This window comes from Oncorhynchus nerka, linkage group LG8 (assembly GCF_034236695.1).
Source record: "Oncorhynchus nerka isolate Pitt River linkage group LG8, Oner_Uvic_2.0, whole genome shotgun sequence".
Taxonomy (NCBI): domain Eukaryota; kingdom Metazoa; phylum Chordata; class Actinopteri; order Salmoniformes; family Salmonidae; genus Oncorhynchus; species Oncorhynchus nerka.
The window spans coordinates 29,786,726-29,809,807 of record NC_088403.1 but is presented as its reverse complement, the minus strand read 5'-3'; the positions used below and the strand labels follow the sequence as shown (position 1 = coordinate 29,809,807).

General features: G+C 47.0%; 2 protein-coding genes across 2 annotated transcripts in view; one reads left to right on the top strand and one right to left on the bottom strand.

The window, feature by feature from the left end:
• Positions 1 to 1,704: 1,704 nt before the first annotated feature.
• Positions 1,705 to 10,974, top strand: elk3 (ETS transcription factor ELK3). The gene is made up of 5 exons (XM_029665983.1): positions 1,705 to 1,952; positions 4,623 to 4,831; positions 7,387 to 8,160; positions 8,938 to 9,060; positions 10,018 to 10,974. Exons 2-5 carry the CDS (start codon positions 4,625 to 4,627, stop codon positions 10,111 to 10,113), a joined length of 1,200 nt encoding a protein of 399 aa, XP_029521843.1. The 5' UTR covers positions 1,705 to 1,952; positions 4,623 to 4,624; the 3' UTR covers positions 10,114 to 10,974.
• Positions 10,975 to 12,301: 1,327 nt separating this feature from the next.
• The window catches only part of LOC115133100 (cyclin-dependent kinase 17), a 37,309-nt gene continuing 26,528 nt past the window's right edge, over positions 12,302 to 23,082 (bottom strand). Inside the window, exons 3-16 of the mRNA XM_065021660.1 lie at positions 19,732 to 19,896; positions 18,108 to 18,241; positions 16,165 to 16,290; positions 15,875 to 15,931; positions 15,646 to 15,760; positions 15,347 to 15,441; positions 15,133 to 15,195; positions 14,773 to 15,017; positions 13,645 to 13,742; positions 13,338 to 13,443; positions 13,039 to 13,081; positions 12,764 to 12,854; positions 12,590 to 12,667; positions 12,302 to 12,461 (exon numbers count right to left, since the gene is read on the bottom strand). Coding sequence (XP_064877732.1) covers positions 12,424 to 12,461; positions 12,590 to 12,667; positions 12,764 to 12,854; positions 13,039 to 13,081; positions 13,338 to 13,443; positions 13,645 to 13,742; positions 14,773 to 15,017; positions 15,133 to 15,195; positions 15,347 to 15,441; positions 15,646 to 15,760; positions 15,875 to 15,931; positions 16,165 to 16,290; positions 18,108 to 18,241; positions 19,732 to 19,896 — 1,454 coding nt within the window. The 3' untranslated portion in view covers positions 12,302 to 12,423. The remainder of the gene's footprint in view (positions 12,462 to 12,589; positions 12,668 to 12,763; positions 12,855 to 13,038; positions 13,082 to 13,337; positions 13,444 to 13,644; positions 13,743 to 14,772; positions 15,018 to 15,132; positions 15,196 to 15,346; positions 15,442 to 15,645; positions 15,761 to 15,874; positions 15,932 to 16,164; positions 16,291 to 18,107; positions 18,242 to 19,731; positions 19,897 to 23,082) is intronic.

The window sequence follows — 23,082 nt, the reverse complement described above, 5'->3', positions numbered from 1 at the left end:
AAGCCTTCGATAACCATGGTGTTCGCGGCTACCATTTTCTCAATGGCGTCACACCTGGAGTTGATGAGTAAGGAGAGGGTAGCCACGATGTCAGAGTTCATGTTGGGTTTTTTGGAGGGTGGAGGTTTGCACGGAGTAACCGGTAAAGAGGGGAATTCGTCATCTTCAGCATTCGAAAGCATGATATTATCCATAGGCCAGGTGTAGTTATGGCAGTTGTCTATAAGCACGTTTCTCTCTTGTTGATTAGCAATAGAACGGCTAACTTTTTCCTTTCTTTTTTTGTCACGACTTTGCATGGACATGCTGAAATAAATTATCCAATTATCATTCCAGTCACAGGAAAGGTCTTATATCTTGAACAAATAAAAATAATAATGACTAAACTTTTTTTTAAACAATTTTCACAATCTTTCTGAAGTTTGGTACGGAGCTCGGTAAAAAAGCGTCTGTTCAAGCAGCCATCTTGGCCAATCTGAGGGAAGACAGGCTACAAGCTGAGGTCTGCATATTATGACCATGAAAATGCATCGGGCTTCGGCTCTTCCTCGCTGCTGAACCTCTCTCACTGGAGAAAGCATCCGAGCGAGCGAAACAGCGCCCCTCTGGTCTGAAGGTTTTCACCAGCAACGAATTCGGCAGTCCAGCCCCCATTCATTTTCGACGAGGACACAGATAAATGTGCAGGGGATTGTGGGAAGGTGAGCAGCGAGAACCCTGCTAGAGGAGCGGTAGAACAAGTTTAGTTCTCCTCTACTTTATGCAAATTTCAACCGAAGCATTGTCGACAGGAGGCATATATGTAGCCAATGTGTCTGATGCTGTCTGGACAGAAATAATATGACATGGGGAGCTGTTTCTCTTGCTCCGATGCTTTATCTGAGATTGATGCAACTTTCTGTCGGGGCGCGTCTCGGTCAAATAAATTATTATTAATATTTCAATATTGTATTTGTACAAGGAGGTAGACTACGGTAGGGCGTCTCAGGCCTCTAAGGCCCGCCCATAACGCCGGCCGTGTGTAGGCTACTGACCTACGTGACTGCATGTGTTTTGTGAGGCACAGTTTCCTGTCAGTGAGAGGAAACACATGCAGCAAACCGGAAAAGTGGATACACACACACAAACGTGCACACATGAGCCTACTTATTGCATTTTCTAATTGACACACAACAACACTAATGTACACAAACATAATCACATCACCTTATTCCACTAAGGCCAGGATTCAATCCGATCCGTGTAAGATCCACGGAATAGTGCGCTTGACATTTAATGGTAATATCCGATTGAACCGACATCTCCAGCATTTACCATGAACTTCGGGGAAAATGCCCTTTTAAAGCGCTGTGAATGGAATATTGGACTGAAACATGTGGAAAGATTAAAGTGCTCCTCTTCTCCCGTTTTGACCTGAAGTGAAGCCTGTGAGAATGAAAGTGTGTACACACGTTTGTCTGTGTGTGGTGCGGCTGATTTTAAGAATAGCCTACTTTTTAAAATGGAATGTAACAACTAGCCCAATTTCTTTTCATAATTAGATGTCAAGGAGATTTCACACACACAGAGAGAGAGCACTCAGACTGTATGTGCGTGTGGAGGAAGGAACACAAACGCCTCCAGGTGCTTGCCAAGAAGGTGACGTCAGTTGGGCCCGCAAGTAGTCAGAATTACAATATTACTGTGTGTGCGCGCGCAAGCGGTCGCAGAGAGGAGGAAAAGCGTGTTTACACAGACGGCCGAGAGCCTGGGGAATAATGCGCGAGAGGAAGTGAGCCGGCTCTATGTCTGCGCGCTCCGACTTCCTGCTCTGAAGGAGGAGAAAAAACCTCCGGATCCCCTTACATTCTCGAGCGCCGCAGCCCAGACGGCATCAGCATGGAAAACCAGCGCATTATACGGAATTCTCTTTAAAAACATATACGGGAGGAAGGTAGACGTCTAACACCAGGGTATGTGCAGGCATGCTTCTCTATGATATTAATATTCACTTTATTTAACCAGGATAGTCACTGAGTTTGAGTGATGATGACTTAGAAGTAAACTCTGTACCAGAAAATATAGTTTGGAGATATGATATAACTCGGTCATCACAATGAACTTGAAATTTAGGGGACAACAGTCGATAGATGCTGGTAGTATATCCCCGATTTGTTACGCTATCTTGGAACACATGTATACATTTGCGTAAAAAGTATGTGTTTCCTTCTATGCATATAAGTACGCTATTAAAAAGTTACATTTATTTTCGTTTTGATGTTTGCTAACATTGGGCTACTCCGTTATTCACACATTGGATGTCAAACGCAAATCGCTCGGGTCTGTCATGGTGCTCTAGTCTGCTTTTCTCGCGCAATTTCTTGTTTATTGGGATGCATTTGGCAACTCAAAGTAGCTGTTGGTGTGAAAATGCTCATGTCCCTTTAAAAACTATAGTAGACTTTCTGGTTTGTCTGGACTCAACAGACTAATTGCCATGCGCTTCCGGATTGAAACTGGCAGCAGACAACATCTTGAAAATGAGTCATGGGGCAAACAAAGAACCGTTTGAGTGTTCCAGGCTCTCCAACACCGATGATTCTGCACAGACCCGAGCCAGGCGGTCCACCCGTGATAACCCATACCTTTTTGAGACTTTAGAGCGTCTATATGCGGCGTTTGGTACGATACAGCGACCAGAGGCATTATATAGCCTATGATGTCTAATGATATCACTGGTGGTTGAACAGTACGTGGCTAGCGACAGGAGCGCGTAGTATCGTTGTTAGATACTGGAGAAGCCTGTCCAGAGGACCAGCTGTAAGATTTCTGGCTCTGTGTCATAACACTATTATAAGATACTAGAAACTCCCCATCAACAAAATAAATAATCCCTACCAGAAGCTACATGTAGTGTGTGTGTACCTACCTGTCCAGGAGGAGAGACACTGGGCTGTGGGCCTATCATCCCATACAGTACACATAAATAACATGGACATATTCAATGCTGCAATAAAACATATGTACATCTATTGTAACCATATTTTTAGTTGCACCAGTCCAGTGTTTATCAGGCAATGCAGAGTTGCATGTTTCCTTACTATTGCTAAGGATATCCCCAAATGAACATACCCTGCTGCTTTGTGCCTGAGCTTGGCTAGTTAACCCTTGTCACTATGGAACATCAAAGACTAAATACATCATGCCACAGCATGTCCTGGGGAGACCCAGAGTACATACATGTATGCAATGCATTCTCCATATGTTGTTGTGGAATAGGAAATGGGTTTGTGTGTTGCCGTACCAGAGCGAGGCGAGGAGGAAACCCGTCCATTTGTCCCAACTGTGAGGTCCCTGTGTTTCCGATGGTTCCCGGTGACAGGAATTCCTACCTTTGAGTTGGGACTGGTCTTTCCCTGGGAAGACGCCCTGTAGCAGAATGAGAGGAAGTCCTCATTTAGACAGCTTTATGGTCTCCCATCACACACACACACACACACACACACACACGAGACCTCCTCAGGAAACAGAGTCAGAGGGGGTGTTCACCTTTTTCCTCTCCTAGATGGTCTATCTCCCACTGGTGGAGAGGGGGATGGAGGAGGAGGGAAAGCAGGATACTCTGTTCACCTTTTTCCTCTCCTAGATGGTCTCTCTCCCACCGGTGGAGAGGGGGATGGAGGAGGAGGGAAAGCAGGATACTCTGTTCGGTTTTTTCAAACGGACAAGCTTGTGTCTGGGGTGTGTGTGAGAGTTAGATGGAGAGAGAGAGAGGTGCACAGAAAGTTGTCTGTGTTGAGTGTGAGAGAGACAGACAGTGAAGTCAAGGTAAATAGTGTTGTTGGGCTGTGGCCTGTCTTCGCAGAGGGGCACTGACCACATCCTCTCGTCACCACGGAAACATCCCTCGCTCCACCTAATCTGGCCATAGTTGGCAGCACCAAGTCCCTGAACTCTGACACAAGCACACACACTTGAACTCTTTATTTTGACCTATAATGAGACATAATTACTACTAAGAAGCGCACAGGCACAAAGCACAGCGTGTGAGTGAGTGCAAGTGACCGAGTGTGCATGCGTGTTAGTGGAGTGGCATAGAGTTTGAGTGGACAAGCTTCTCTGACTTGTCTGATGTACTAAAGCTGCCGGGCAACCCCTCATTCACAAAGAGCTGCTGTGTTGACCCGTCTTCTTATCATTTAGGCAGCCAGCCAAGCTCTCCAGTGAGTGAAAGTTTTACACAGTCACTGGTGTGTCTCATTACATATGCAGTAATGGCTTTTATTCCCCACTTCAACATATTTTAATATGAGAAGTATGATGTCGCTGGCTGGCACTTGGCCCCATAGGCATACATATGTTTATAGACAGTACATTGGTTGGCACCGGATCTGGCACACAATGCCAGGAGTAGCATAATACTGTGACTCCAGTGTCTGTAGTGATGATCTAAATGTGTTGTTGGTGTGTTTTCTGTCTTCATGGGTAGGATTTTTATGGTGCAGGAAACGCCTTCTTGGTTGGGGGCGGGACATGGGGGAGGCTTTTGTACTTGTTGTACTTGAGGGTTAGAATCTGTGTGTTTGTCGATTTACATGCAGTGCAACTGACAATGATGCCCCCCCCCCTCTCTCTCTCTCCAGTCATGGAGAGTGCCATCACGTTGTGGCAGTTCCTGCTGCAGCTGTTATTGGACCAGAGCCACAAGCACCTGATCTGCTGGACGTCTAACGACGGGGAGTTTAAACTGCTCAAGTCAGAAGAGGTGGCCAAGCTGTGGGGCCTGAGGAAGAACAAGACCAACATGAACTATGACAAGCTGAGCCGCGCCCTGCGTTACTACTATGACAAGGTACAACTCCCATAGATTACATTGGCGCTACACTAACACCAAACACACACCTGCTGGTACGGATGACAAGGTACAACTCCCATAGATTACATTGGCACTACCCTAACACCAAACACACACCTGCTGGTACGGATGACAAGGTACAACTCCCATAGATTACATTGACACTACACTAACACCAAACACACACCTGCTGGTATGGATGACAAGGTACAACTCCCATAGATTACATTGGCACTACACTAACACCAAACACACACCTGCTGGTACGGATGACAAGGTACAACTCCCATAGATTACATGGGCACTACACAAACACACGCCTGCTGGTACGGATGACAAGGTACAACTCCCATAGATTACATGGGCACTACACAAACACACGCCTGCTGGTACGGATGACAAGGTACACCAACATTGTATAAACCCTTCACAAACATACAGTGAGTTGAGAAATCGTGTAACTAAACAAAATGAAGAAACTATACTATGGAACTAAGATAAATTGTATGAAGAATAATAGTAAAAAGCTCAGGAGTTAAAGTTAATGAAATTTGATGCAAAAAGCAAACTCTGCTTCATCCTTCATTAAGGCAGATGGCTTGTTCATCACAAAACCCTTTGATATTGCCAACCACTTTTCATATTTGTTGTTGTTGACAAGATTAGCAAGCTTAGGTATGACATGCAAACACCAAATGCTGAGTCTTCCTATTCATGCATAATGGACAAATAATGAAAGACAAGAACTGTAGTTTTGAGTTCCACAAAGTGGGTATGGAAGGGTGAAAAAAATGGTTGCTATCTATAAATAAGGACAAACCAACCGGTAGAGACAACCTGGATGGTAAATTGCTGAGGTTGGTAGCGGAATACATTGTGACTCGTTTGCCACATCTTCAATTTAAGCATAGAAGACAGCGTGTGCCCTCAGACAATGAGGGAGGCAAAGGTCATTGCGCTACCCAAGAATAGCAGAGCACCCTTTAATGGTTCAAACAGCTGACCAATCAGCTTGTTACAAGTGCTCAGCAAACATTTGGAAAAACATTTGATCAAATATAAAGTTATTTTACAGAAAACCAAATAACAACAGACTTTCAGCATGCTTATACTGATGGACACTCAACATGCTTGGCATTGACACAAATGACTGATGGTTGGCTGAAAATAATTGATAGTAAGAAGATTGGGGGAGCTGTTTTGTTAGACTTCAGTGCAGCTTTTAATGTCATTGACCATAACCTATTGCTGAAAAAACCTAGGTGTTATCTGCATCCTCTGCCTTATTATGGATTGAGAGTTACCTATCTAATAGAACACAGAGGGTTTTTGTTAATGGAAGCCTCTCATGCAAATTCAGTTGAGTGTGGTATACCACAGGGCAGCCAGCTAAGCCCATTATTGTTTTCTATTTTTACAAATGACCTTCCACTGACCTTGACTAAAGCCTGTGTGTCTATGTACGCTGACGATTCAACAGCAAACACGTCAGCTACAACAGTCAAATAAATAACTGAAACACTTAACATTCAGCTCCAGTCAGTTTTAGAAAGGGTAACTAGCAATAGGCTGTTGCTAAATATCTCAAAAACAAAAAGCATAATATTTTGGCACAAATCACTTGCTCAACCTCATTTAGTTCTATTATTGCGTACTGTGGCTATTGAGCAACTTGAAGGGACTAAACTGCTGTGTGTAACCCTAGATAGCAAGCTGTCCTGGTCAAAACATAGACTCAATGGTTGCTAAAATGGGAAGAGGTCTGTCCATGATAGGGTATTGCTCTGCCTTCTCAGTCGACCAAACGTGTACTACAGGCCCTAGTTTTGTCGCATCTGGACTACTGCCCAGCTGTGTGGTCATGAGTGACAAAGAAGGACATAGGTCAATTGTAGTTGGTCCAGAACAAGGCAGCATGTATTGAGAGATTGACTGCATCACTATTGGTCTTTATGCAAGGTATTGATATGTTGAAGGTACTGAACAGTCTGTTCAAGCAGACAGTTCAGTACAACACAAGACATGCAACCAGAGGTCTCTTCACAGTCCCCAGGTCCAGAACAGAGGCTGGGAAACGCACAGTATTAAATAGAGCCATGACTAGATGGAACTCTCTGCCACCACAGGTAACTCAAACTAGCAATAAACACACAAAAAAAACAGATAAGTAACACCTGCACAAAGGGGACTGTGACAAGACAGCCATTTTATATATATATATATATATATATTGTATTGTGATTTGCACTGTATCATGTTTTAGACCTAGATATTGTGTGTATATACTGATATGTAGGCTGTTTTTCAGTCCTTGACTAATAATGTTCTGTACTATGTATTATGTCATGTGGACCCCAGGAAGAGTAGCTGATGCATTTGCAGCAGCTAATGGGGATCCTAATAAATACCAAATATCTCTACACAGCATGAACATGTCTGTACCAATTCTACAGGTCAAACCTCCATATATCGTGGCATGTATGTTAACATTACACTGTTATTACTGTATAACATATGATACTTCAACTTCTCCTCCCCTCTTCCTCCTCCAGAACATCATCAAGAAGGTGATTGGCCAGAAGTTTGTGTACAAATTTGTGTCCTTCCCGGAGATCCTGAAGATGGACCCCGCGGCGGTGGAGATGGGGGTGCGGGTGTGTGATGAGGCTGGTGGGGCCCTGTCAGAGGGGGAGGGGGATGAGGAGGGGGTGAGGGGTGGCCCCCCAGGGAGGAACGAGTACCTCCACTCAGGCCTCTACTCCTCCTTTACCGTCAGCTCCCTCCAGCATCCCCAGGACCTCCTCCGTCCCCCTGATTTACTCCGACCAATCAAGGTGGAGCCTCGACATGATCACCATGACGACAGTGGCACGGTGATTCGCTTTGTTCAGAACCGCAGCAATAAGGGCGGGGCACTGCCGGTGGTGTCTCTGCCGTCATCCCCGCTCCCTTCCTCCAATGAGGGCTACTATTCATCCAAACCTTCCACAAGGCTAGCCCACTCCTCGTCCTGCTCCTCCTCCCCATCACACAGCCCCACACACACACTCTGGAGGGCACGGAGCCCCGCCCCTGAGACTGACGAATCAGAGCAGAGCGCTCAACCCCTTAACCTATCATCTGGTCACAGAGATCGTGGCCAGGCCACACCCACGCCAGAGAAGAGGGGCTTAGCCAATAGCGTCCCGCCAAAAACCAGGAAGCCTAAAGGCCTGGAGATATCCGCACCCTCCCTGCTCCTGACAGCCAATGACATCGGCTCTATCGCCCTCAACAGTCCTGCACTGCCCTCTGGGTCCCTAACACCAGCCTTCTTCACTGCACAGGTCAGTACCACCCTCACTCACAATCTTTTCCCAGGTTAGCCCTGAACACAAGCGCATACACTCGCTCCACCCTCACCCTCTGTGTGTGCGTGCTGATTTATGTGTGAAATAACATTTGGGGAAAATACATGACTTATCTTGACTTATCCCTGAGTCTCTCTGGAACCGTCTGTCCTTACCCTGAAACAGGCAGGGTAGGGAGAGTAGAGGGAGGGAGGGAGGTAAGAAAGAGTTATTGAGGAGAGACTGAGAGGAAATGAGGGAAGGAGTGAAAGAGGTAAGCGGAAAAGAGGGAGTGGGTGGGGAGCGAGACTAGTAAGGAGGAGAGAGGTAAAAGAAGGGAGGGGAGAAGGAGAGAAGGGAGGGGAGAAGGAGGGTGGGGAGGTCTGTAAGTGAAGCCATATGTTTCTAAAGCTCTTGAATCGCCGGCGTGAGGTAAGAGTTGTTGTAATACCACGGATAGAGAGATAGATTCTCTCTACCTAAAACTCTTTATTGGGCCACTACAAAACAACACAACACATTAAAATAGCATACATCATTCCTTACCCACATAAACACAACCCCCAGCAATAGGGAGGCAAGATGGAGAGAAATTGTCATATACAACTTCTCAGCTGGAACATAGTTTTCCAAGTTCTGTGACCCCTAGAGAGTTCCCAAAGTCAGCCTTGAACTCACACACCCCCCCCCAATCTGTCCCCCCAAAGCAGGGTATGAAGCTCTCTCTCCCCTCCTGGTTCCGGTGTTTTACTCTCTCCCGTTCTCCCCCTCCAGACTCCCTCAGGTCTCATCCTCACCCCCAGTCCCCTGCTGTCCAGTATCCATTTCTGGAGCAGCCTGAGTCCCGTAGGACCCCTGAGCCCCGCTCGCCTGCAGGGCCATGGACCCCTGTTCCAGGTAAGAGACACACACAAACTCTAAAAGAGAATAAAGAGAGAGGAGAAAGGAAGGAAAGAAAGAGAGTGACACCACATGGAGTGAAGACTGATGTAAGGGAGTTGAGGAGAGAGGGAGGGACAGAGGGGAAAGTTGTGGGATGGGTGACAGAAAAGGGGAGGACAGTATAGTATTTATGCTTGTTCGTACTGAGCTGAGAGGGAAAGGGCTCCACTCTAACTGGTAAACAAAGGGGGGATAGTGAATTCTGACAGTCTGAGTTAGAAGTTTGAGCTGCAAAATTCCGGGAACGTTCAATAAAAATCCCTTGTTTCCCGAAATCCCGGTTGGAGGGTCCCGGAACCAGGAGGGAATAAGCAGTAAATCCGTAATCCTCCATCCAGGACTTCTGGAAAACCAGATTTTATTTGGAAAGTTCCCTGAATTTTGCAACCTTTGCTAAGACAGAAGATTTCCCCCGAACAGCCTCATTTTCTCAACAACAGTCACTATTTAGTTTTGTGTGTGTGTGAGCGGTTCGCTGTGATTATCCTTAAGTTTGTGTATGTGTGTGATTCACTGTGTGCATGGGTTTCAAAATAAGCTACAGATGTTTCCTTTCTGGTGTAGACGAGGAGTGGGGGGGCAGCTTCCTGCTTGGGAGGTGGGGGTGGTCAGGAGCCCCACCCACTCCCATCAGCCCTCTCACAACAGGAAGTGCCTCTCCTCCCATCGTCAGGAGGGATGGGCGTTAAAATACCTCGGCCACCATTTTAGGGAATTCTTAAACCCAGTCAGCCTCTCCAGAGTTAGGGCTGGAGTTCGTTCAAAAAGTTATTTGTAGTAGTACACATGTATAACACTAGAATAGGGATATAGATGAATGTACTTTACCTCAGTATAATATGGGGGGGGGCATTATTATTGTGTGGTATTTCAGCAGTCTTGTCCTTTGTCTGTCTCTCTGCCTGTCTGTAGTTCCCCACCCTCCTGAATGGGCACATCCCAGTCCCCCTGTCCAGCCTGGACACCTCCTCCCCCTTACTGCTCTCCCACAGCCCACACAAGTCCTGATCATCCTGGAAGACAGTACCATACCCTACTGGACTGGACCAAAACAGGCTTAAATCAGGCCCGACCAGAACAAATATGCCCAGTCCACGCAATTTCAAATCCTGGACCCCGACACAGCAGGACTCGAGGCCAAATCAGGTTAAGCCAGTAAATATCAGGACACTGCTGCAAACCTACTGGATCAGCCTTTAACTGCGTCAATATCATTGACTTGAAGATACATTTTCTTTAGCTTAGTTGAAAATATTATTTTGTCGGCTTTCTTCTGTTTAGTTTGGATCTCATCCATCTTGAAAACATTTTCTATCCCATATTTATCCACTTCTCAATGCTGTCCCATGCATTGGACCTTTTCAGCCCTTTATCAAATGCCTGGTGTATGGTTAGAAATGTTTGTATCATTGTATATTGGTTGATATGTTCATTTGAGGCTGTGAACCTGGTTGTATTGTTCTGGCTAAGTGTTTTTCTATGGTATTGTATTACACTTTATATGCATTATTACCTTGTACCGGCTGTGCCTTCTCAAATGTAAGAGTGTTATGTAAATGTTTTATTTTCAAGCTTTAAAACTATTTTTTTTGACGAAATTCCAGTTCAATATTGAACAAAAGCTTATTTGTAACAGCTTTTGGTTATTTTGTTTTTATAAAGGAATTGATACAAATGTATTATCAATGATTTGCTTTATTTTTTTTTTGCTGTCAGAGTCCAGTAAAAATGTCTTACATACGGTTTTAAATAAAACATGAAGCATTGAATGCTATTCAAGAAAACCACAATAAAGACAAGGACAAGTGTACTTATCAAACAGACTAATTTTACTGTGATGGTTATGAGAAATAAATAATTACAGGACAACTGTGTTCCAGAGAGGTTGAGTTTACACCACAGCAGGAGCTCCATATGTCTGGCGCACACACACCCTCAGGTAAGCTCAGATCATTTTTAAACTTGAAAAAGTACAGTATTACAATATTAATATACATCACTGTCAGCTGAAGACACACACCGCGGCTTGTTAAGTCTATTTGAAATGTGTACAAACGCTGAAAAAAAAGAAACTCGAGGTCCAATGTAGACTGTGAAACTAAATGTTTTCTCCTTTGAGAGGCGACGCTTCTGCCCCTTGGACATGCCACACTGACACTGTATTCACAAGGAGAGGTCAAACATAGAAAACAAAAATCTCTTAATACTGTCAAATCAGGTCAGCCATTTTAAACACCAGTCATCATGGTACAACCCCACTCCCATGGCCAGCTACAGAGTAGAGAGCCATTAAAAAAAACTAGAAACTGCTTACAGGTTATTGATGCACAAAAACAACCAGTATTGTAGACCTTCAAAAGGCAAGAGAAAATGAAGATCTTGCATACAAGAACTTAAGTCAAGACCATCCTGGGGGGGTCAAGACCATCTAGGGGAAATGGAGAAGGAGGGGGACTGATGAGTTCCTGTGGGAGGTCACGGCGCTCCTGTGTTTCTCTCCCTAATCATTGCTTCCCTGTTGCCATGACAACCGGAGAGGGAGACCGGAAATGTCCTGGGGAGTCAAACTCTACCTTCTGCTGTGGTCCCATTCGTTGGCTAAGAGGCTCTGAGGGTCGTTGTGCTCTCCCAATGACTGGACCCCACCTCAACCCCTTCCTAAAGCCCCGTCTGGCCCCTGAAATGTTCTGTAATGTTCTAGGTCAAGGAGAATGAGAGGGAGGCTGGGAATGGCTTCGGTTCAGAGGAAAGATTTCCAGTTGAGGACCAGACACTCCCAGTCCAGTCCCTCTCTCCCAGTTTGGACCAGTCTGGTCTCGTTTCAGTCAAACACCACCATCAGAGGAAGCTTGAGAAAGTACTTGAGGAAAAAAATGCTAAAAAGGCATTCAGTCTCTGAACACAACGACATGCAAAACAGCAAAGGTAACAGCTATGATAAACAACATCGAGATCATCAGTGGAATCATAACCATAATTTATCATTTGCAATAACAATAGTAACCTTAGCGACTGGTCGGTTGTGCATGGTGTCTGAGTTCACATCATCATATACACAAACTGCGTGTTAAATACAGACAGTAGTAGTATAGCAGCAAAATATACCCCCCCACCCCCCTTTCCATATCTTCAAATAAATAAACGTAGTTCATCTCTCCCTCCCCAATCAACTCCAGACTCACTCGCTCTATGGGGGGGGGGTCAGGGGTGAGGGGCTCATGCGAGAGGGAGGAGGGGGCTCTGTTCCATTCAGTCTCATCTCAAGCGAGAGTCCGTTACTATAGCAACAGGAAAGAGCTCCACCCAGGTGCAGAAAGTCTAGAAGAGCATGCTCTGTCTTCTGTTCTTGCTGTTGCCTGGAAAGATGGAGTGAATTTTTTTTTTTAAAGAGAGAGAGAGGGAGAGAGAGTTCCATGTATATCATAACAGTTATAAAGCTCTAGGTAAGAAGAGGTGTGTGTGTGTGTGTTTGTTTTATACACACCTGACTCTAGATTTGAGGAGTTCCGATAGCCAGGGTCTCTCTGCAGTTGGATATCCTTCAGAGTGAATATTGATACACCTGAGCGAGAGAGAGAGCGGAGAGAGATTTGTAATTATGTGTGAGTATCTCCAGGCCATTCAGAGGACTAGACCATCCCCAGGTTTAGAGACTCACTCTCATGCAGTGTGTGGACCCGTGCCCCCAGACTCTTGAAGTAGGCCTGCTTCATAGCTTCATCTGCTGAGATCCTCCTCTTGGACTCGTACTGGAGAGGAGGGAGACCAACAGTTAACCAACACTGACAGTACAGCAACAACAAAACAGAATCAGTAGGGCAGAAGTGACTACTGCACCCCCTGTTGTTATTCTATCAGTACTGCATGCCAGTGGTTCAGAGTATAACTGCGTAGGTTACACAGGGTGTGGAAAATGTAGACGGACAAACTCACTTTCAGAAACGATAACACCAGTTCAATGCCTTCTGTGTCCAACCTGAAAAGGAGAGCGAGAATCACAGGGTTTACTGTCAGTCGGTGATGACTGATGGGAACTTCAGAGGAAGGAAGTGAACAGTTGCTTCACTAAAGTTCCACAGGATTTCCTGCCTCCTGCACTGACTAAACAGACTCACGGATACGCATTCACACACCCACACAGAAACGTGCTCTCTCACACACACACACACACACACACACACACACACACACACACACACACACTCATGGACGCGCGCGGGCACACAAGCTACCTGGGTGCGTGGTTGATGAAGGGCTGAGGTTTGTATTTGGGGAAGTTGTAGGATTTGAACTCGTCGACGCCAGAGATCCCTGGCCAGCTGTCCTCTGATGGCGTGCCTGAAGAAATAAGAGAGAGGACAGTCGTTAGATAACGCTCTATCAACGTTTAGTTAATGCTCAAATAATGTCCCCATCAGGCAGCATGTCTGAGGCCTCTCCTGCTTATTTAGAGAGTTCCATGGTTGTGTGTTAGTGTGTTCGTCCCTGTAGCAGACACTAGGTGGCGCTAGGTCAGTGGGTTAGTTAGGCTGTACTCACCCAGCAGTCTGAATATGAGGTGGAGCTCGTCCTCTACGGTGGAGCCAGGAAACAGGGGCCGACCTGCAGCCATCTCATAAAATATACACCCCACACCCCTACACACAGAGAGAGAGAAAATCACACACACATACATCAAAAATAGAGGCTAGGGAGTAGGATGAAGGGGTTTAGGATGTATAGCTCTTACTCAAAGTTTATATGTGTAAAATTCATTCATGAATGAAGTGGTTGTAGTTCCTAGGGTGTAAAGGGCCTCAAATCTGGACCTCGAAGCCAGTCCCATTGCTTTTTTATTTATTTTATTCTTCCCCTCGAATAAGGGACTAATTATCAGGTAGAAGAGAAAACCAGCAGTACTCCGGACCTCCGGGGTAGTATTTGCTTACCCTTGGCGTAACTTGTTAGGATGTAGTGTTCTTACCACATGTCAATCTGTGTGGAGTACTCGGAGGAGCCTAGCAGGACGTCAGGTGTAGTGTTCTTACCACATGTCAATCTGTGTGGAGTACTCGGAGGAGCCTAGCAGGACGTCAGGTGTAGTGTTCTTACCACATGTCAATCTGTGTGGAGTACTCGGAGGAGCCTAGCAGGACGTCAGGTGTAGTGTTCTTACCACATGTCAATCTGTGTGGAGTACTCGGAGGAGCCTAGCAGGACGTCAGGTGTAGTGTTCTTACCACATGTCAATCTGTGTGGAGTACTCGGAGGAGCCTAGCAGGACGTCAGGTGTAGTGTTCTTACCACATGTCAATCTGTGTGGAGTACTCGGAGGAGCCTAGCAGGACGTCAGGTGTAGTGTTCTTACCACATGTCAATCTGTGTGGAGTACTCGGAGGAGCCTAGCAGGACGTCAGGTGTAGTGTTCTTACCACATGTCAATCTGTGTGGAGTACTCGGAGGAGCCTAGCAGGACGTCAGGTGTAGTGTTCTTACCACATGTCAATCTGTGTGGAGTACTCGGAGGAGCCTAGCAGGACGTCAGGTGTAGTGTTCTTACCACATGTCAATCTGTGTGGAGTACTCGGAGGAGCCTAGCAGGACGTCAGGTGTAGTGTTCTTACCACATGTCAATCTGTGTGGAGTACTCGGAGGAGCCTAGCAGGACGTCAGGTGTAGTGTTCTTACCACATGTCAATCTGTGTGGAGTACTCGGAGGAGCCTAGCAGGACGTCAGGTGGCCGGTACCACAGAGTCACCACCTCGTTGGAGTACGTCTTAGTGGGGACAGACTTAGCCCGCGCCAGACCGAAGTCAGCCAGTTTGAGTTCCCCTCTCTCGTTGATGAGCAGGTTCTGGGGCTTTAGGTCTCTGTGGAGAACCTTCCGCTTGTGGCAGTAAGCCAACCCCCGCAAAATCTGGAACAAGAAGATCTAGAACCGCACAAACACATGCAATGTTAACCACTATTATGCAAGGGTTTTTATCTAAAGTGACTTACAGTACAGTACAGTGAGTGCTTAGGTCATTCGTCTTGGTCATACTCACCTTGACGTTGTGCATACTCATGATGTTCCCACAGTCATCCATGTACTGCTTCAGGTCTTTATCCTGCACAGGAAGTGAGGTCAGCAGTCAGTCAGACAAGACAGGAAGAACATGTACAACAGCCTACTTAGGACTAGAAACTCCTCAGATAATTAGGGCAGATTTTTGACTACAATGACCAGCATGCAGTGTGAGGTAGTAAGTGAATTCTCACCAGGTACTCGAAGACCAGCGTCAGGCTCTTGTCTGTGTGGACGATGTCATGTAAGGTCACGATGTTGGCATGTTTCAGGTCCTTTAGTAACGAAACTGGAGAGAAGGGAAGAGGGATGAGGGAGAGAACAAGAGAAGGGGTAATATATTGACAAAGAGGAGGAACAATAGTGAATGAGAAAGTAGAGAAAAATAAAAGACAATGTGGCATTGAAATCAGTAATAGGAGGATGAGGGAGAGGAAGAGAAGGGGGGATAACGTGAGAGAGAGGAGGAAAGGCAGAGAGGTATTAGACTCACCTTCTCTGATGGCGGTGCAGGGTGCTCCCTCTTCGTGCTCCAGCCTGATCTCCTTTAGCGCCACCAGGTTGTCAGTCAGCTTACTGCGCCCCTTAAATACTGTAGCATAGGTTCCCTATAGAAAAAACAAACTGGTTATGACCGGAGTCAAAACTAAATCACTTTCGGGAACCTCTTGTGAAAAAACTGTTTTCTGAGTTTATAGGAGTGTTTGTGTGTGTTCTCTGACCTCTCCCAGTTTGTCCAGTTTGATGTAGGTCTCCAGCTTCCCAAAACCAATCTCCGACTGAAAAACAGAAATAAAGATATCATCTTCCATGTTGTTTAGGTCTTTTTTTTCTGTGTTGAATGACATTTGTACAGGATACCTTCATTCACTGCACAAGATTACATACAGAGACAGTCCAATGCAACCTCATGCCTGTTGCCATGGAGACAACCAGAAAGGAGGGCGGTACCTGAACGCTGTCGGGTAATAATGTTATATTCCTTCAATCGCTCTCTCACACACACACGTACCAGGGAGGCCCTGCGTGAGAGTCGGCTGAGGGGCTGGTCGAAGGTAGGGCTGCTCAGCTGCAGCTTCTCCAGGTAACCGTCCGGGATACGGATGTCAGCAGGCAGAGACAGACGCTTGTTCAGGTCCTACACACACACACACACACACACACACGGGTTAGAGAGGTAATATACACATCACATATATCATGTGTCCCATTGAATACGGCGTCTGTCTGTGTGGAACATGTAGCCATCTCCATGATTACACCCACACACTTTGTCCTAGATATGACTCTCTCCTCTCCTCCCACTCACCCCAAAAAGAGAGACAGAAGAATAGAGGCGCTTCTAGAAAAATGATCCATACATGAAAACAATCGTTATTGAAGAAGAGAAAGCAAAAACAGAGATAAGCAAACAAGCATCTTCACACACTATTGACACACACACACACACACCATGGATATCACGTAACACACTTGTATACCGCCTGCCATCTCTCGCCCGTAGAAGTAGATGGAAAGAGAGCATCATGTTCTCTCAATAGACAGTGATATGAATTAGTGTATTGTTACAGCCTACTAACCCCATCAACACTCCGCTTCAAAGGGAACTAATGGGCAGAATGATATGTATGTGTGAATCTGGTTAGATGTAGTAACCGAGATGACGTGTGTGTGTGTGTGTGTGTGTGTGTGTGTGTGAGAGAGAGATTATTCAGATGTCTGATGATTCCCATCTAAAAAGGTCAAGCACCTCATGTCTCCGCTCAGACTAATATGATAAACGCTTGGCATCAAGGAGAAATAGGTCAATCCCTGTGTGCGCGTGCAATAACCTAATACTGATATTTAGGTAAAGTACTGCTTACATTTCTCCAGACTGACCACCAGGTGGCAGAATGTCACCAGGCTGAGGAAACGGCATTCCTACCAGTGATTCTATAGGAACTCAGTAAACAGAACCAGTGAGACAAGCACTAAATCTATTATCCATAGAATAAGTTCTAGTCCATGGGTCACCAGACACTAAGGTCATACTTCACAGCATTCACTCACATAGAAAATAGCAAAAATAACACAGCTTACCCATACAGACAAAAAAAACGAGTCACAGAGACAAAAGGAAAAACCTCCCCAGCCTTAAAGAGTGACTGAACATATACGAGTGTTTTTCTGTTGCTTATAAGAAAAACAGGATTTCAGTATTGGAGGTGTTTGTCCCCCATGAGACACTAGACTCAGAATTTCACTTCCTCAAAATCCCCAGAATGAATCCAAGACAACTCAAGAAATCTGTAATGAAATATAATTAAAGTTGTTGCCGTGGATGTTTTAGTTAGGCAATTTTACATACAACCAATGTGTTTGGGGCAGTATTTTTCAAGTAACAGAATGCACGAGGCATTGTCTTATGTAAACAAAGTGGGAGCTGCTGGGCAGGTCTGTCACTCTTTATGCTATTGGATAGAGAGCAATCACCACAGCTGTTCACCCCATGTTAGTGGGCAAATGGACATCATCCAATTAAAAAACTCAACCTTAAATTTACCGTTGTGACGCACGGATGAGACTACCTTTATGACCAAAATGATCCTATTTACACTTCGCAGTAAATGTTGACACTAGAACAACTATTTGATTCATACCGATGCCACATCAGTACATTTTCAAAAAGGGATTAGTTGCTTTTTAAAAGGCAGTCCCCTCTTTAAATCCTGGGTTCTCACTGAGCTAAGTGGAGCAGTCGCTCTCTCGGTCTCCATCCCACTCCCTGTCCGAGGTTCCTCTCAGGATTGTTGACCAGCTATGTGGCAGGGGATCGTCTGGAATGTCAGCAGTCAGAGGCCAAGCGTGCCACAGATTACTGTCTCATGACAACATTCCATTAGTCAGTCAGTCTAACGGTTCGTGGCCTGAAACCGGCTCATACTTCCCACCCTGCCAGCTGTGTTTGTGTACCTCCATGGAGATGCGTCGTTGCACCCTGTTCCTCAGACACACCCCGGTGGGCGACTGCACCTCGTCCGACGACGTCCCAGACGCCTGGTCACTCTCCCCGTCTGAGCCCATCTTCAGGTTCTCGTGGACGATGTCTTTGGAGGAGGGGAAGAGGAGAAAGAGGGAGGAAGAGTTAGAGTTCAGAAGCTGAACTTGCTAAATTTCAACATTTTGCCTGGCAAATGACACTCGTGATAAGATAAACATGGCAAGGACTTGCTATAGCTTGTGTCAAACTGAGTCAGTAGTCTGCTGTTTTAGTAAGAATAGGAGAGAATAAGTTAGACATTACAGAGAGGAGTGCTTTCTCTCATTCTGTCAACAGTTAGTTTATGGCCTGGTTCTGATCCTACAACCTCACCTTCTCTCTCAAATTCCCTCCTTTCATCATCCTGCAGTCCCGCACTCACCCCTTCCCCTTCTCACCCCACAGGCCAAAGATGAAACACAAACCAACACTGCTTCCTCCAGGGTCATAAAACTAAAACTACTGCCTCTGGTGTAGAACATGGTGCGTAGTGGGGGGGGGGACTAGTGAACACACACACGAAACATACATGCATAGACACACACACACAGTTAATGAGTAGCTGTATCTAAGTGTGCTGGCACATATTCTCTCCGTCATCAGTGTCAACACCTCCAACCCAGCAGCCTGTCATCATATCATCCAGCACACTACTGTCACCCCCCTCCTTTCTGCTTCTCTCTCTGGCCGTCTATCTTCTGCTCTGCCTACCAAATACACCTCCTTTCTTTCCAACTCCACTCGCTTTCCTCTCCTTGGCCCTATTTCTCCCTCGCTCTCTCCCACTCGGTTGTTTGAGCTAACCAGGCATTTAACATAGTGTGACAGTGTGTTTTAATCTAGTTCCATCTTGTCCCAGATAGACTTGCCTGGTTGTCTGTTCCCCCCCAAAATCCCCAAACTCATGTAACTCTAACTGGGACAGAGTTCAGTCTGAGGAGAAGCTCTTCGTGAAAACTTATCGACGAGACTGCAGACCATGATAGTTGGCTCACCCTGGAGACCAGAGAACAGCAAGGAACAGCTATCGTCATGGTGACGGCTCAGAGAACATGCGGAGAAGGCGTTTGTCCTCAGACACACACAAATGAATGAATCACATACGCACACAAACATCCAAACACACAGTGTAGAATGAGAAAGGTCGAGTCGTACAAAACGCACTTAATTGCAAGGAAGGTTGGAGATAGAGACGGAGACAGACGAGTCTGGTGTTGTGTGTGATGAAAAGTCACACCATGACCGTGTCAGGACAGAACTCTCAGGGGCTATGACTCACTTCCTGTTTGTCCTCTGTCGCAATCTGCTCTTTCTCAGTCACTTCCTGGCGCACAGGCACGAGCATGCCCGTCTCCACGGCAACTCACCTTGGCAGCTAGGTGGCATGGCCATGAAGGAGAACAGGCTGCTTATAGTGGTGCTGCTAGTGGGTGTGTCATTAGTAAATATGCCTGCATGTTTGAATGAGTGTGTGTGTGTGTGCAAGCATGTGTGCCGTTAGTGTATACGTGCTTGTGCATCTCCGAGTCTGTTTGTTTCTCTCTCTGTGTAACTCACCGAGGCGGCTTCCGTTGCTGGGGAAGGTCATGAAGGAGCCCAGGCTTCCTCCGATGACACTGTGTGGCCTGCGGAGGGGGGGCTTCTTGAAGGAGCCGGTGTACTGGTGCAGGAACGAGTGCATGCTGTGGGAGGAGGGTGGTCGCCCATTACGCACGATCGGCTCTGCAAGGAGAAACAATATGTCAATCAATTAGTCAATATGTCAATCAATTGGCCCATCTATCCATCCATCCGATTCATCACGCATTCTACCAATGAATCAATCACACATGCTACCATTGAATCAACCACGCATTCTACCAATGAATCAATCACACATTCTACCATTGAATCAACCACGCATTCTACCAATGAATCAATCACACATTCTACCATTGAATCAACCACGCATTCTACCAACGAATCAATCAGTCATTATAAAACAAGAAGTTCATATACTGTTCAGTCTTCTGTTGAGCAGAATTCAGTAAACAGAGTGCTTCCTTGTTTTATATAAAAACAGTAGAAAATAACACTTACGCAAGCTAAAGTAGGCCAGAGGATTTTAGCTTTATACTTCAACAGCCCAAAATGTCTGTTTGTTTACGTGTGAGTGGTTTCCTTTTCTGTGTGATGTCTTTTCCACAAACAGTGTGGCAACATCACCTGCCGTCCCCCTGCGTTGTGTTTATTTTCCCAGTACGTGTTTCTTCCCACCAGGCTGCTTCTGTTGTTATATAAGGACATAAAGAGCTACTCTCCAGAACACCATCATTCACACTGCTGCTCGTTTTCCCTGTGTGTCAATTTCCCCTCTTTCTCCCTCTCCATGTCTCTCACCCTGTTCTCTCGGTCTCCCTCTCCATGTCTCTCACCCTGTTCTCTCGGTCTCCCTCTCCATGTCTCTCACCCTGTTCTCTCGGTCTCCCTCTCCATGTCTCTCACCCTGTTCTCTCCCTCTCCATGTCTCTCACCCTGTTCTCTCGGTCTCCCTCTCCATGTCTCTCACCCTGTTCTCTCGGTCTCCCTCTCCATGTCTCTCACCCTGTTCTCTCCCTCTCCATGTCTCTCACCCTGTTCTCTCGGTCTCCCTCTCCATGTCTCTCACCCTGTTCTCTCCCTCTCCATGTCTCTCACCCTGTTCTCTCCCTCTCAATGTCTCTCACCCTGTTCTCTCCCTCTCCATGTCTCTCACCCTGTTCTCTCCCTCTCCATGTCTCTCACCCTGTTCTCTCCCTCTCCATGTCTCTCACCCTGTTCTCTCCCTCTCCATGTCTCTCACCCTGTTCTCTCCCTCTCCATGTCGCTCACCCTGTTCTCTCGGCCTCCCTCTCCATGTCGCTCACCCTGTTCTCTCGGCCTCCCTCTCCATGTCGCTCACCCTGTTCTCTCGGCCTCCCTCTCCATGTCGCTCACCCTGTTCTCTCGGCCTCCCTCTCCATGTCTCTCACCCTGTTCTCTCGGTCTCCCTCTCCATGTCTCTCACCCTGTTCTCTCCCTCTCCATGTCTCTCACCCTGTTCTCTCCCTCTCCATGTCTCTCACCCTGTTCTCTCCCTCTCCATGTCTCTCACCCTGTTCTCTCCCTCTCCATGTCTCTCACCCTGTTCTCTCCCTCTCCATGTCTCTCACCCTGTTCTCTCCCTCTCCATGTCTCTCACCCTGTTCTCTCCCTCTCCATGTCTCTCACCCTGTTCTCTCCCTCTCCATGTCTCTCACCCTGTTCTCTCCCTCTCCATGTCTCTCACCCTGTTCTCTCCCTCTCCATGTCTCTCACCCTGTTCTCTCCCTCTCCATGTCTCTCACCCTGTTCTCTCCCTCTCCATGTCTCTCACCCTGTTCTCTCCATGTCTCTCACCCTGTTCTCTCCATGTCTCTCACCCTGTTCTCTCCATGTCTCTCACCCTGTTCTCTCCATGTCTCTCACCCTGTTCTCTCCATGTCTCTCACCCTGTTCTCTCCATGTCTCTCACCCTGTTCTCTCCCTCTCCATGTCTCTCACCCTGTTCTCTCCCTCTCCATGTCTCTCACCCTGTTCTTCTCTCCATGTCTCTCACCCTGTTCTCTCTCTCTCCATGTCTCTCACCCTGTTCTCTCGGCCTCTCCATGTCGCTCACCCTGTTCACCCTGTTCTCTCCATGTCTCTCACCCTGTTCTCTCCATGTCTCTCACCCTGTTCTCTCCATGTCTCTCACCCTGTTCTCTCCATGTCTCTCACCCTGTTCTCTCCCTCTCCATGTCTCTCACCCTGTTCTCTCCCTCTCCATGTCTCTCACCCTGTTCTCTCCCTCTCCATGTCTCTCACCCTGTTCTCTCCCTCTCCATGTCTCTCACCCTGTTCTCTCGGTCTCCCTCTCCATGTCTCTCACCCTGTTCTCTCCATGTCTCTCCCTCTCCATGTCTCTCACCCTGTTCTCTGTCTCTCTCCCTGTCTCTCATGTCTCCCTGTTCTCTCATGTCTCCCTCTCCATGTCTCTCACCCTGTTCTCTCGGTCTCCCTCTCCATGTCTCTCACCCTGTTCTCTCGGTCTCCCTCTCCATGTCTCTCACCCTGTTCTCTCGGTCTCCCTCTCCATGTCTCTCACCCTGTTCTCTCGGTCTCCCTCTCCATGTCTCTCACCCTGTTCTCTCGGTCTCCCTCTCCATGTCTCTCACCCTGTTCTCTCGGTCTCCCTCTCCATGTCTCTCACCCTGTTCTCTCGGTCTCCCTCTCCATGTCTCTCACCCTGTTCTCTCGGTCTCCCTCTCCATGTCTCTCACCCTGTTCTCTCGGTCTCCCTCTCCATGTCTCTCACCCTGTTCTCTCGGTCTCCCTCTCCATGTCTCTCACCCTGTTCTCTCGGTCTCCCTCTCCATGTCTCTCACCCTGTTCTCTCGGTCTCCCTCTCCATGTCTCTCACCCTGTTCTCTCGGTCTCCCTCTCCATGTCTCTCACCCTGTTCTCTCGGTCTCCCTCTCCATGTCTCTCACCCTGTTCTCTCGGTCTCCCTCTCCATGTCTCTCACCCTGTTCTCTCGGTCTCCCTCTCCATGTCTCTCACCCTGTTCTCTCGGTCTCCCTCTCCATGTCTCTCACCCTGTTCTCTCGGTCTCCCTCTCCATGTCGCTCACCCTGTTCTCTCGGTCTCCCTCTCCATGTCTCTCACCCTGTTCTCTCGGTCTCCCTCTCCATGTCTCTCACCCTGTTCTCTCGGTCTCCCTCTCCATGTCTCTCACCCTGTTCTCTCGGCCTCCCTCTCCATGTCGCTCACCCTGTTCTCTCGGCCTCCCTCTCCATGTCGCTCACCCTGTTCTCTCGGCCTCCCTCTCCATGTCTCTCACCCTGTTCTCTCGGTCTCCCTCTCCATGTCTCTCACCCTGTTCTCTCGGTC

Bases quoted from the DNA above. Each gene is read 5' to 3' on its own strand.
- elk3 (XM_029665983.1), top strand. From the start codon at position 4,625: ATGGAGAGTGCCATCACGTTGTGGCAGTTCCTGCTGCAGCTGTTATTG. The intron at 4,832-7,386 runs GTACAACTCCCA...TTCCTCCTCCAG, and splicing joins TGCGTTACTACTATGACAAG to AACATCATCAAGAAGGTGAT. The intron at 8,161-8,937 runs GTCAGTACCACC...CTCCCCCTCCAG, and splicing joins CAGCCTTCTTCACTGCACAG to ACTCCCTCAGGTCTCATCCT.